The sequence below is a fragment of the Lithobates pipiens genome, unplaced genomic scaffold, assembly GCF_037356315.1.
Source record: "Lithobates pipiens isolate NorthernLeopardFrog02 unplaced genomic scaffold, aLitPip1_a1.2 Scaffold_18, whole genome shotgun sequence".
Lineage (NCBI taxonomy): Eukaryota > Metazoa > Chordata > Amphibia > Anura > Ranidae > Lithobates > Lithobates pipiens.
The window spans coordinates 364,239,928-364,254,505 of record NW_027507758.1 but is presented as its reverse complement, the minus strand read 5'-3'; the positions used below and the strand labels follow the sequence as shown (position 1 = coordinate 364,254,505).

The 14,578-nt window shown below is 39.4% G+C and overlaps 1 protein-coding gene across 3 annotated transcripts in view; it reads right to left on the bottom strand.

Annotated features, from left to right (window-relative positions):
- MASP1 (MBL associated serine protease 1) overlaps positions 1 to 14,578 on the bottom strand; it is a 145,163-nt gene that overhangs the window by 110,381 nt on the left and 20,204 nt on the right. For all 3 annotated transcript variants that reach the window (XM_077487570.1, XM_077487571.1, XM_077487572.1), the window contains exon 2: positions 13,040 to 13,265. In XM_077487570.1, the coding sequence (XP_077343696.1) occupies positions 13,040 to 13,265 (226 nt within the window). The remainder of the gene's footprint in view (positions 1 to 13,039; positions 13,266 to 14,578) is intronic.

Below are 14,578 nucleotides of genomic sequence, written 5' to 3'. Positions count from 1 at the left end.
CAACCTGGGAAGCAGGCACAGGCATATCAAGCTGGGCAGCAGGAGCAGGCCTATGTGACACTTTAGCACTTCAAACCTGGACATTTTCACTCCCTACGAGTCCAGGCCATTTTTCAACTTGATTTCAGTGTGTCACTGCACTCTGTATGACAATTACAACTACTTTTAAAGTAGATAGCTATAGCTTTCTTTTGGTGGTATTTAATCACCAATTTTGTTTATATTTTGTTACATAAAGGCAAAAAAGACCACACATTTTAACCCACCTGGCGGTATTCCCAAGTCTGGCTCGGGGTGGAATTTTTATACCAAAAGCGGTAACCCCTGCATCGCTGTATGCAGGGAGAGGTTTACTTACCTTCTCCCTTTGGATCCAGCGATGTCCCCGCGCTGTACGAGCGAGCCGTGTCTCGCTCGATTCATCACATCGCCGATCTCCGTGCCCTGCGAGCATTGTGACGCACGGGGACGGAGATCGGTGCCAAATTCAAAAAGTGAAACACTCACTATACATACAGTATAATGTAATCTTACAGATTACATTGCTGTATGTAATAATTTCACATCCCCTTTGTCCCTAGTGGTCTGCCCAGTGTCCTGCATGCAGTTTTATATAATAAAAACTGTTCTTTATGCCTGGAAACTGGAGATTGTCCATAGCAATCAAAACTGTTCCTTTACATCAAAAATTATTTTAGACCAGTTAGAAAACAGCGATAATAAATTGGAATCACTCGCAGAATTGAGCGATAGCGATTTGTGGGGAGATCCGTCATCAAATATTGAAAAGTAATGACAGTGACAATTCTGCAAATGAGAACATTTCAGTGTTTTTGATTTGATTACATTATTGAATCATTTTTATTATTGTTATATTATTATTTGGTATAATTATTTATAACTATTTATTATATTATAATTTATGATTTCATTTTTCAAACTTTATCATACCCGGGATGTCTGCTAGACTCTGGTTTGGACAGATTTAAGTGAGTTATTGCTAAGAATTACAGGACTGCAATATAAAACGCCAAATTTTCATGCAAAAAATTGTACTGCTTTTAGCACCTGAAATCCGAAATAATCGTACCGCCAGGGAGGTTAAAACAAACACATTCATTTTTTTTGTTATATCATTTTGCAAATAATCATTCTTTGTGAATTTAGACCAAAATGTATTCTGCTGCATTTCTTAGGTAAAAATAACCCAAATCAGTATATATTATTTAATCTGTGTGAAAGTTATAGAGTCTGTAACTCTACATATGAAAACTGATTAATCCTGAGTTATTCAGTGCTATTGAGCTGCTCTTGTCTGGCCATACAGTATATATACATTGGCTGGATAGGAGGTGGATAAAGTTTATGCTATGTCAAAAATGTTACTTTGTTTTGTATACAGAATAGCTCAAATTCCCCTCAGTTTAATTTTCGAGGCCTGTGTTTACTGTGTTTAACCCCCCTGCTGGTATTCCCGAGTCTGGCTCGGGGTGAAAATTTAGTACCATTAGCGGTAACCCTGAGCAAGACTCGGGACTGCATCTCTGAATCCAGGAAGAGGTTACTTACCTTGTCCCCTGGATCCAGCGATGTCCCCTCTCTGTACGAGCGAGCCGTCCTCCGCTCGACCTATCACATCGCCGGGCTCTGTTCCCTGCGAGCGTTGCAAATTCAAAAAGTAAAATTCCCACATTACATACAGTATAATGTAATCTTACAGATTACATTACTGTATGTAATTATTTCACATCCCCTTTGTCCCTAGTGGTTTCTCCAGTGTCCCGCGTGCTTGTTGCATGTTTTTATATAATATAAAAACTGTTCTTTATGCCTGGAAAACTGGAGATTGTCCATAGCAACCAAAACTGTCCCTTTACATCAAAAATGGTTTTAGACCAGCTAGAAAACAGCGATAATAAATTAGAATCACTCGCAGAATTGAGCGATAGCGATTTGTGGAGAGATCCGTCATTAAATACTGAAAAGTAATGACAGTGATAATTCTGCAACTGAGCAAATTTCAGTGTTTTTGATTTGATTACATTATTGAATATTTTTTATTATTGTTATATTATTATTTGGTATAATTGTTTATAGTTATTTATTATATTATAATTTATGATTTCATTTTTCAAACTTTATCATACCCGGGATGTCTACTAGACTCTGGTTTGGACAGATTTAAGTGAGTTATTCCTAAGAATTACAGGACTACAATATAAAACACAAAATTTTCATGCAAAATAATTGTACCGCTTTCAGCACCTAAAATCTGAAATAATCATACTGCCAGGGAGGTTAAGGAAGAACCCTAAGAGGCTGATTTACTAAAAGGCAAATAGGCTGTTAACTTTGCAAGGAACTTTTTCCATAGGTTAGTTAATAATATGGTGGTAAGTAATGTGGTAAATGTGAAGAATGCACAGTCAATGCTCACACAAGGAAAAAAAACTGTATTTTGCGTGCATACGATTGGATGATGTAAGAGTTTTACCTTATGCACAAAGCTAAGGGAATATCACCTTGCGAAGTGAAAATGCCCCTGCAAAGAGAACAGCAATTTGCCTTTAGTAAATCAACCCTCAAATGCAACCCTGCTGCCTCATCCAGTGGTAATGGGAGTGAACTTAAGCTCATTGATATAAATAAGTATTTGGAAATTGAAGGTAAAGTGTATTGCAAAATATTTGCTTTTCATCACCCCCATGTAAAAAATGAGCTGTACTATTATTTACCATAAAGCGTTAAATGTTCTAAAGTACATATGATTCTATTCTTGGCTTGAAGACAACCTCTAGGTCATTGTCATTTGCTGTAAACACTCGGAGATAACGCTTTAGCTGTTGATCACATCCCGACAATGATCAGTAATGTCAGCTGAAAATGACTAATATATTCACGAACCTTCTCACAATGATGTTCTTCACTATTAGTAAATGGGATGTTCATTATTTCATTCATACTCAAATACAGAAATCAATGTATACATGTAAAATAGAGACAACTTAACTTTAGCTTCTGTTATAGGCTTATCAAGTGGCTTCCTCCTCCCCCTACTGCCAGCCAAGACTACTTTTGGTCTTATATATGATATCTAGTCTCTGACCAATATGGAGACTCCAGAAGTGAGGCACAGGAAAAGTCAAGCGTTGAACATAAAATCAACAGTCTATTTCTTTGGATCTCATAATAATTTTCACTTGTTATATTCAGTGAAAATGACTGATAGATGAATTTTTATAATGAACTCAGTATAAATTGCCCAATTTTGGGGCATGTGTCCTTTAAAGTACTCATAGACATTAGTTGATCGTTTAAGTAGCTTCAATAGATGACTATTCAATGTCTATGAATCCCCCAGAGACATCTCTAACATTGAGGAAAATACCACCCAGGAGGGTCATAAATCTCTTTCTATTTGCTGTGAGTGTCTGCAGTATCTCCTACCCCTGAGCTAAATGAATACCTAATGTAACATTTTGTGTATAGCAGCAATACACTGAATGGTACACATTCTTGAGAATGGTTTTATTTTGAACTCTAGTATCTATCTTTAGAGCCATTATTTCCTACAGCAAATGGTACTATACCTACCTTTTCCTTATAAAATGCTGATAGTTACTAAAATGGGTAGACAACATGTAGTTTTCAGCTATAGTAGAGCCACAAATCAGAGAAAGCCTGCTGGGTATAACTGGAAAACCACATATTGACAGGATTGATCTTCACCCCGTAAAATGACCATTTCCAACCTTGGAAATCTTAAAATGGAAGTAAACTCCCCTATCGTTTTCAGCCAAGGAAGCTGCCATCTTTGCCTCTGTTTAATCTTCAACTGCTATGGTGCTGCACATGTGATTCGTTATGACACCAGTCATTGGATGGTTTGATAATTTGGCTGAGAGCACAGCCAATGTGCAGTTAGCATTCCCAGCATGCCTTTTTTCTTTAACTGTTTAAATCGATGGGTTTACTTCCACTTTAAATATAAATCTACAGCACTAGAATGCTGACTTGCATATAATATTTATGTTTGAAAACTTTTAGAAACTGTTGTTATTTTCTTTTCATGGGATTTCTATGGATGGTTATATGTGAGGATGTTCTTTATGTCTACCTTGCGGGCACAACTTTTCTAGATTCTTTTGGTCTCTCCTACTGGCAGGATTTAATGGTGTGAGTGTGGGTAGAGCAGAGGAGCCATTTAGGAATTAAACAGTTCAATAAGTGATGCATTAGCAGAACTGAACACTAGAGGGACATCAGATCAGGGGAGTTGCTAGGGTCAGAAATGATCAGGTACAATTCCCATAAATGGCAGCCCAAATAGAAATTGAAAAACAACAATAATAGTGTAATTTTTGAAGGATGTTCATAAATAGTGGCAGACCTATTACAAAATGTTAAATCAAGCTTGCCCACAGTACAGACACTTGCTGACATCAGTGGGCTTGACAAAATAGTGCAAGGTTCCAACTCTCAGACAAAGATTAGGCTCAATATTTGGCTAGGGTGGAAAACTTTAACATGCTGTTTTATATCACACCCCAACCATCACCACCTACAGGCCTTTCAATGTATTTATTGCACAGCATAGGCATCATGCACAGATGTGAATTCTAACATCACCACCATATTTTCCAGTCCACTCAACCATAGCCAATGTTACAATGTATGTGCTCCAAGTAATCAAGTATCTACAGACACAAGGTGATTTTCCCCAAGATGTCTAGTTATGCTCAATCAGTGTATGACTATACACACTTTTTGACTTCTCCAGCCAAAAACACTTTTTTCCACTGATATGAGCCAGTTTTAGGAATGCCTATCACTGCTCCCTCTTCCATAGGTCCAAATTTGCACATTCAATCTAAAATTGAAGTATATTAACCACTTAAGCCCCGGACCAATTTTCAGCCTAAGGACCAGAGGTCTTTTTACAATTTTGCACTGCACTGCTTTAACTGGTAATTGCGCGGTCATGCAATGTTGTACCCAAATGAAATTTGCGTTCTTTTCTTCCCACAAATAGAGCTTTCTTTTGATGGTATTTGATTGCCTCTGCGATTTTTATTTTTTGCGATATTAATGGAAAAAGACCGAAAATTTTGAGAAAAAAAAGATATTTTCTACTTTTTGTTATAAGAAATATTGAATAAACTCAATTTTAGTCATACATTTAGGGCAAAATTTATTCAGCCACATGTCTTTAGTAAAAAAGAATGTCAATAAGTGTATATTTATTGGTTTGCGCAAAAGTTATAGCATTTACAAACTAGAGTACATTTTCTGGAATTTACACAGCTTTTAATTTACGACTGCCTATCTCATTTCTTGAGGTGCTAAAATGGCAGGGCAGTACAACCCCCCCCCCCAAATGACCCCATTTTGGAAAGTAGAAACCCCAAGGAAATTGCTGAGGGGCATGTTGAGCCCATTGAATATTTTTTTTGTCCCAAGTGATTGAATAATGACAAAAAAAAAAAAGTTTACAAAAAGTTGTCACTAAATGATATATTGCTCACACATGCCATAGTTATATGTGGAATTGCACTCCAAAATATATTCTGCTGCTTCTCCTGAGTACGGGGATACCACATATGTGGGACATTTTGGAGTCTAGCCGCGTACGGCACCCCGAAATCCAATCACTGCCTTCAGGATTTCTAAGGGTGCAAATTTTGGATTTCACTCCTCACTACCTATCACAGTTTCGAAGGCCATGAAATGCCAAAATAACACAAAACCCCCCCAAATGATCCCATTTTGGAAAGTAGACACCCCAAGGAAATTGCTGAGGGGCATGTTGAGCCCATTGAATATTTTTTTTTGTCCCAAGTGATTGAATAATGACACACAAAAAAAAAAGTTTACAAAAAATTGTCACTAAATGATATATTGCTCACACATGCCATAGTTATATGTGGAATTGCACCCCAAAATATATTCTGCTGCTTCTCCTGAGTACGAGGATACCACATATGTGGGACTTTTTGGGAGACTAGCTGCGTACGGCACACCGAAAACCAATCACTGCCTTCAGGGTTTCTAAGGGTGCAAATTTTTGATTTCACTCCTCACTACCTATCACAGTGTCGAAGGCCATAAAATGCCAAAATAGCACAAAACCCCCCCCAAATGACCCCATTTTGGAAAGTAGACACCCCAAGCTATTTACTGAGAGGCATGTTGAGTCCATGAAATATTTTATATTTTGCCACAAGTTGCAGGGATATTACAATTTTTATTTTTTTGCACAAAGTTGTCACTAAATGATATATTGCTCACGCATGCTATGGGCATAAGTCAAATTACACCCCAAAATAAATTCTGCTACTTCTCCCGAGTACAGGGATACCACATGTGGGGGACTTTTTGGGAGCCTAGCCACGTACGGGACCCCGAAAACCAAGCACTGCCTTCCGGATTTAAATATAAAACGCTACCAAAAAAACTGTTAGCGATCGCAGGGATCAGGCTTGACTCTGCGATCGCTGCAGTTATCAGGGGGGGGGGGGGTTGTGTGCCTGTGTGTGCCTACATGTCAGTGTAGTGTTGGCGCACACTTACTTTCACTTCTCCTCGTAGTCCGGTCAATAAGACCGCCCCAAGGAGAATGACATCACTTCCTCCCTGCCTGTGTTTACTATACACAGTGAGAGGAAGCTTCTCATTCGCCAGGAGCGATCGAGAGGGGATAGCCAGAAACCAACGGCCATCCCCTTATCCCGAATCGCTCCTGCAGCGAAACGGACCGCCGCATCCAGTGGGAGGGGGTCCGATCGGACCCCCCACCCGCTGGAAGGCAAGCACGTACATGTACGTGCTTGTGCCTGTACATGCCATTGTGATGACGCCACTTAAGTGGTTAAGAAATCTTATATAGGGCATATCATTTGCAACTGCCTAGTGCCTGCACATCTGTAGCTTAAAGGAGCATTTCAGCCAAAGCTTGTTTGGCTGGGTTTCTCCTATGGATCACAGGAGTGTAGTTCATTTAGTACTCCTGAGACCCATTTTCAGGAGAGAGCGAGCTGAAATCCGCTCTCTGCCGACATCATGGATATCAGTCCAGGCACCACGGTCATCACAACAATAAACTCTGGATCCACCTGGTGCCTGGACTGACACCCATCAGCAAGCCACTGAGAGACTGAGGTGGTAGCTCCCTACCCCTTGACAACTCCTGTGAGCATGGAGGACAGTCAGCAGCTCTCTGCTCTATGATCTGTGAGAACTGAGGCATGGGTGATGTTCAATGGCTTGGTTCTCAGTGTAGATGCACGGGCGGGGGGGGGGGGGGGAGGGGTACAGATACAACATCAGACCAATGCTGCATCCACCTAGGTAAGTATGATGGAGGAAAAACCTTCAAACCCATACTTCTCTTTTAAGGGTGACCATACATGGCTACATTTTTCTGGGTAAAAGGTCACTGTTCATTTCCTCTTGAAAAGGAACAAACATTGGTTTTGTCAAGTGCCCTAAAGCACATTATCAAAGTGCTCACAATGGATTACCAATGGTAAAGTCAATGTGTCCACAAATATAAGGCTGAAGTGGCAGTAAAATGGTGGCAAGGGATCCACAGATGACTAGTACAGCTTTAACGCCTGTGTTTTAGCTTTAATGGACTGACATTGAACAAAGGGACAAAGAGACAGTGCCAGTAAATAAGTACACCCACCCACATCCTCTTGTGGAACAAATCCTCACAGCTTGCCAGAAGGATACTCCATACATGCTGTAAATTGCATGGTTATCCGGTGGCATGGCACATCATCATCCAGCTCAGTGGTCCCCACTCCATGTTGCTGCTTAGTGGATATTTATCTTACCCTTGGAGCTGTTCTCTATGTAAGTCAGATAGTGTTGTTTTAATAAATTTGTGATGCTCCCTACTGATCCAGCGCCTTGGTTGTTTGTTTCCAAACATTGTATTTGATAAATCTGGAACAATATTGTAGTGCAGGGGTGGGCAACCTTTCAGAGGTTTAGATCTACCTGGACAACATGGAGGAAATCAAAGATCCCCAGGGGTGGGTGGGGTACTAGGCAGTGCCCTTTAAAAATATATATATATATCAAGCTCCAAATAAAAAGATAGCATGAAGGACACAGAGTCACAGTAGTGTATTCTGACCCCCTTCACATCACCCTCCCACTGTAGTGTCCTCTGCCCCCCATAGCAGTGCCCTCTGCCTCCTCCCCCCACAGTAGTGCTCTATACGCCCCTTGCAATGCAGTGTCCTCTGCCTCCTGAACATCCCCCCATAGTGTCCTCTGCTCCCCCTCAGTAGTGTCTTGTACCCCAAATGCAGTGTCCTCTTCCCTCTTCATTTTACCCCACCCACTATGTTGTCCTCTGCCCCCCCATAGCAGTGTCCTCTGCCCCCTCCCCCAGTAGTGTCCTATACCCCCCAAAGTGTCCTCTAATCCTTTTCACATCACCCCCCCACCTTAGTGTCCTTTACTCTCCCCCATAGCAGTACCTCCCCCCTAAAAGATGTCAATTGCCCCTCTGCCCCCTGAAAGCAGTATCCTCTGCCTCCCTATCCCCCTAAGCAGTATCCTTTGTCCATTTCTTATCACAAGCCCCCCCACCTATTGTGTCTTCTGTCCCCTTCACATCATCCACCCCCCTCACATACACACAGTGCTGTGTAGTTAGCACTTTGTACCTGCCAGGAGATCAGGAGACAGCATAGTGCTGGGTGGAAGGCGGGAGCTACAAAAGTTAACTTTTCATAATAACAAGCTTATAATTGATTACAAGAACCACTTAGCAACCAATCACTGAGGCAGCTCCTGCCCCCGCCCTCTATCCGTAACTAGGCTGCGTCCTGCTCCGTGCTCTGCAGTGAACATGAGAGTGGTGGAGGATGGGGGAAGGCAAAGCCCTGGTCACAATCCACCTGTTGGCTCTCTGTAGTTGACTGGTCAGTTGTGATTGCTGGCTTGCTGACCCCCTGTTATAGTGGGTCCCAGAAATTCAGAGATGCACCTGAAACTGGGATGTTTCATGCAATGTCACTGCTGCTGGATATACTTGTTGAAACCCCCTTTGCTACCAACAGACACTTTAGCAAATAATGACACCTGTGGTGTGATATCTAAAAAGGTCTGTTAACTAAATGATAAAAAAACACCAATGTAATCTGCTGTTGGAAATAAGTATTACAATATATACTATAGATCAATGTTGCGTAACCTTCCTAGTACTGTCTACCACTAAATTATTCTTGGCATGCGCATGTAACTTGTCTGTATAATTTAGTTGTGTACATTTTTTATTGAACAACCCTTCATGTTTTAAGATAATAAAATGATGTTTTACATATGATTCATTAAGAAGAAGATACTGCTGGCCAATACTTTCTGCTATAGGTATCAAGAAGCAATTACAGTAAAACTTTGGATTGTGAGTATAATTTGTTCCTGAAATATGCTTGTAATGCAAAGCACTTGCATATCAAAGTGAATTTCCCCATAAGAATAATGTAAACTCAAATGATTAGCTCCACAACCATTTACTTTAGTCATAAGCCCTTCAGTTTAAAGTCCATATAAAAATCATATAGCAATGTGATAGGTTGTGTAACCATAAAATGGCCATCCACAAATGGAAGCCTCCACAAGGGGATTAGAAGCAAACTCCAGTGAGTTTTTCCTTCAGATTTATCAAAACCATATAATATGAGGTCAAACCTTAGGAGTTTCAATTTGTATGCAATCAGGCAGGCCCTTGCACTACATGGTTTTGGTAAACCTGAAGGGAAAAATCAGGAGAAAATCTGATAGTGTGTATGGGGTATAAGTGTAGCAATATGGTTACATTTAATGAAGGTACATTTAGCAACTCACATGGTTGATGATTAAAAGACACACATCTAAGTATGCAGGCATCTGGGGTAAAGCTGTCCACATAGACCACCCCCCACAACTCTGGCTCTCACCGATGGCAGTCTACAATCGTGAGCGGGAAGATTACCCTGCAGTAGAGCGAGTGAACCGCTCGTGGAGTGGAGCGTGGAAGGGACGATGTCAATGGCGGTGAGGAGGATGGTCTATGTGGACAGCTTTACCTCGAATGCCTGCATACTTAGATGTGTCAACCATCAGAGTTGCTAAATGTTGTACCTTCATTAAACCTTCATTAAATATAACCATATTGCTACACTTAGAGGCACCTCTTTTCTATTTTATACTCAGTTGTGATGTGACGTTACTTATATGAAGACATCACTTGTATATCAAGTCAAGAATTATTTAAAAATGTTGCTTGTCTTGAAAAACGCTCTCAAACCAAGGTTATACTGCGATAGTGTGAGTCTCACACTTTCACATCACAGTGTGGATCAGAGACACAAATCTTCACACAAATTAGGGAACTGGCTTAGATTGAAGGGCATTCTACAAGTTCTGCATACAAGTCAAATGCCCCGCCACTAAAGGTAGAATCCATCAATGTAACAAAAGAAAGATTTACGGACCTATCAGTAGGAAGCATGCAAAGAAGGGAGGAATACAAAGGGAATGGGCTGATATTGAGTTGGGAGCTTGTTCTCACATATATTGTACAGCTCCACTTGATCTACTGAAGCCGAACTCATGATTTAAGGCCAAGGGTTATGCAAGCTGTGAGAGTAAAGGAAGAAAAAGAGAACTAACAATAGGAGTCTTCAATCAGACAGACAGCAGTCTAGAGTATTGTGACAAATCAGCAGGGAGCAATTCACAAAGTCTCTTACTCCAACAACATGGGAGCATGGTATGATATGCTGACATTGGTTGCACATGTAAGCAACTCATTGCTAACAATACTAGGATCACAATCATACATTTGTACAATCATAAGTCAAATTAAAAGTCTGGGGAATTACAGCAGGTTTTAGGGTAATTACATAATACTAAAATGGAAGTCTTAGTCATCACAGAAATGTATTCGAATGGTTCATGAATGTGTCACCCTCCCCCATCTAGTTTCTTTCTTCCATATGCTGTTTAATCCTCAGGTTGCTGGAAAGGAAAATCTCCCACAGCAAGAATGACACAGCTGTCAATCATGTGAAAATGTTTACATCATTATCTAGGTCCAAGAAAAACATTTAATTAGCAGAAACCTCTCTGGGCACAACCCTCAGCCAGCATGATGAGATAGGACAGGAAACAGCAAATATTAACTCAACCAAAGGCCGCTGTGTTTATTCTAGGGCAGAGGACATGTCTCTGTTTTACGTACTTTGGAATGAAGCCTATTACAATTGATAAGATTCTCAACCAAACTACTGTAACATGCAAGGTTGAAATAGGTATTCTTGGCAGTGCTCACAGTTGTAGATACCTGAAGCCAAACACTGATATGGACTTTGGGATAAAGCAATTAACAGAAAATGACACTGAAACGGACATTTATCAATATAATTTTTAGGTTTAAATCATTCATGTACAAAGAAAACCGATCTTTCCAATAGTATCTGGCACCATTAAAGTTGAACTGTGGGCAAAATGAAAAATGTCATATATATAATGCAGTCTTTCAATTGCGTTAAAGTGTTACTAAACCCAGGACCCCGCACTGACTATATCTGGTCTCCCACAGTACACATAACATTGAAATGCAGTCATTTTAGAAAATATAAACTCCTAAATATCTTTTTCATCAGCAATATCTAGCAGTCTTGTGACTTCTATCAGTGTCTGGTTAAATCTTGTAGGAGGAGTTTTCATTCTCCCCTGATTGTCCTATGAGGCTGCATGACTCCTGACCCTGTGTCTGGACAGTGCTGATTGGCCCTGTGCTGATCACATGCACTCTCTCAAGAAAAGTGTTAAAAATCTCTAGCAATACACACCTAATTGAGCATGTGCAGCTTGCCCTCAAGGCTCTGTTATATCAGCTGATAGATTGGGGACAGTGGAGGAAGGGGAGGTTAAGAGAAGACACAATCCCACAGCCTTTTTACACAATGCAGAGGATTAACCCCTTAGGTTATATGGTGAGTATAACAAGCATTCTTTACTGCATATACAGACTGATTTTAATGTTGTGGGTTTAGTAACACTTTAATGCATTACTTTGTTTTTGTGAGTCCTCCCATAACATATGGGTTGATTTACTAAAGGCAATTAGACTGTTCAATTTCCAAGGGAAGTTGCACTTTGCAAAATAATATTCCAAAGAGCTTGGTGAAGTAGGGTGACATTTCAAAATTTACAATTTAGAAAAAAACATAGGGCAAAGGTCATACAAATTAGCCCTTATGCATATTAATATGTCATTATTTTCAGGTATAAGCAGTAACAACATAAAACAGTGGTCACATGGCAACACCATCAGTACTCATCAGTGAGTTGTAAACTGCCACTATAGTTATGTCACTTCTATTAAAGTAGATGTACAGTATATACTAAGGGCCCATTCTGATCTAAGCTTTGTGGTAAAGCCCAACAAAAATACACTTTACAGCAAACCATAGATCAGAATTGGCCCTTAGTATTCACATATATTAATATGTATTAAAATACTAGTTTTGCATAGACCAAGTCATATGAGATGACAGCATCATACTCCTGGGCTCCTCAGAGCCCAAATCAGCTATCCACCCCAACTTCTGGTACACCACTTATATTTTTCTTAATTTCATTGTTTTCTATAATATCTCCACCCCCCTTTTTTTTTCCCGTCCAACCCCTACTCCTCCCTTACTCCTTCCCTTACCACCCTCCCTGTCCATATCCTTCCCTACTTACCTATCCCATATCCCCCCACCCACCCTTATCCCCTACCCCCGAGCACTATATAATTGCCTTATATAGTCCAGCCAAAGACACAATAGTAATGGAATATGCTATAATATTTTGTTTATGACGATAGAATTTCATCTTTTTCCATGTTTTACACCTTTTATATGTATACCTCTGGTTTATTTTCCAATGTTTGTTAAATTTTCACTCAATAAAACCCTTTGATTGTGAAAAAAATAAAATACTAATCTTAAAAGAAAAATATTGCAATTATTTCCAATGTTACTGTTACCTTAGCATAGTCATATTCACAGAGGTAAGATGGTTCCAGGTCAAAGTGAATAAAGTACAGCCTGATTCTGAATCCTTCTGACACAGTTATATTCCAGGTCACCTCTGAATCACTTGGATACAATTCTGGAAAATTGGGTGTTCGGATCTCACCATACATTTCTCTAAGTACAATGACCTCACCTTCACATAGCAACCATAATAAAGGAAAAAAGAGCTGGAAGAGCCTAAAAGAAGAAAAAAAACATGCATTTATTTTTGTTTACATACAATGTAAAACACTGCAATATTGTTGTCAATTTATTTAATCTCCTCTTGGATTAAATGTTTTTATGATAATAATCTGCGTAAAGGAACTTCCCTCAAATGTTCACATTGTCCTGCATGTTTGTGGTCTGGAATCTCAACGAGAGAACAAAGATTTTTGTATTTATTTCCCTAACTAAAAAAAAACAAAACTAAAAAAAAAACCTTTGGTGATGGTAAACATAAGCCATTTGTCAGCTGGTGACAGCAAATACACATCTGTCCCTTTATAAAGAACATAGGAAGGAACAATCATGGTCCCTGTTCATATACAAAGCTTTTTTTAAAGGATATCTCTAAAAGTTAAACCCTTAAATACAATTCTGTAAAACTGGTACAAAAATTAAACAGTATAAACAAAAATCCAACAGGTTTTTTTTTTTTTTCCATCCAGACATCCCTAAAGGGTTCTTTCTTGTGATCTGCAGCCATTTAAGTTTGCCAGCTAGCTCAAACAATTAGCAGGTAGATAAAATTAATAAAATAAAAAATATTAAAACATGCAGTTAGAAGTTATATACTATAACACAACTCTGAAGCATAACAATACAATAAATACAATTACTAAGAGTCTACAATGAAACCCTAGAGAACACATTTTCCAGCTTATTTATCCATTTTAACAACACAAAATTCAGAATTCTACTACGCAATTCAACTAACCGCAGCACACGTTTTCAATAGTCATCAATGAAAAACAGTTTTCTGAGGGATCATTATGTGTGGAAAATGTCTGGAGGCCTCTGAATTATATCATAAAGTTACCCTTAGTGCATTCAATAACTCCTTAAGATGCTTGGTCAACATATAGAGGTTATTTAAAGGAGTCAAGGCTGTATACTTATTAAAGTGAATGCTCTCTTCCCAAATGATATGTCTACATTGAAAAGTGAATTAGAAAAATTTTTGAACCTGTGTTCACTTTGAATACATAGTTATCTGCAAGAGAAATTTAAAAAGCAAGATTTTATGCTAGCTCACGATAAGGAATTTTAAGTGACTAAATATTCACCTTTTTAACCACATTCAGGCTCGGATCACACTTGTGCGATGCAGGAACTCTGTGAATCCACTGTGGCTTCCCCCATTGCAACCAACTTGCATGGAAGTTCACACTGCCATATGAAAACTGCTGGAAGTGTCATTGCAATGTTAATGACACCCCCATTTCAGCTCACATATAGCACTACGAACTGACAGTTCGGACATGATTTGGATTGCATGGGTGTGAAAC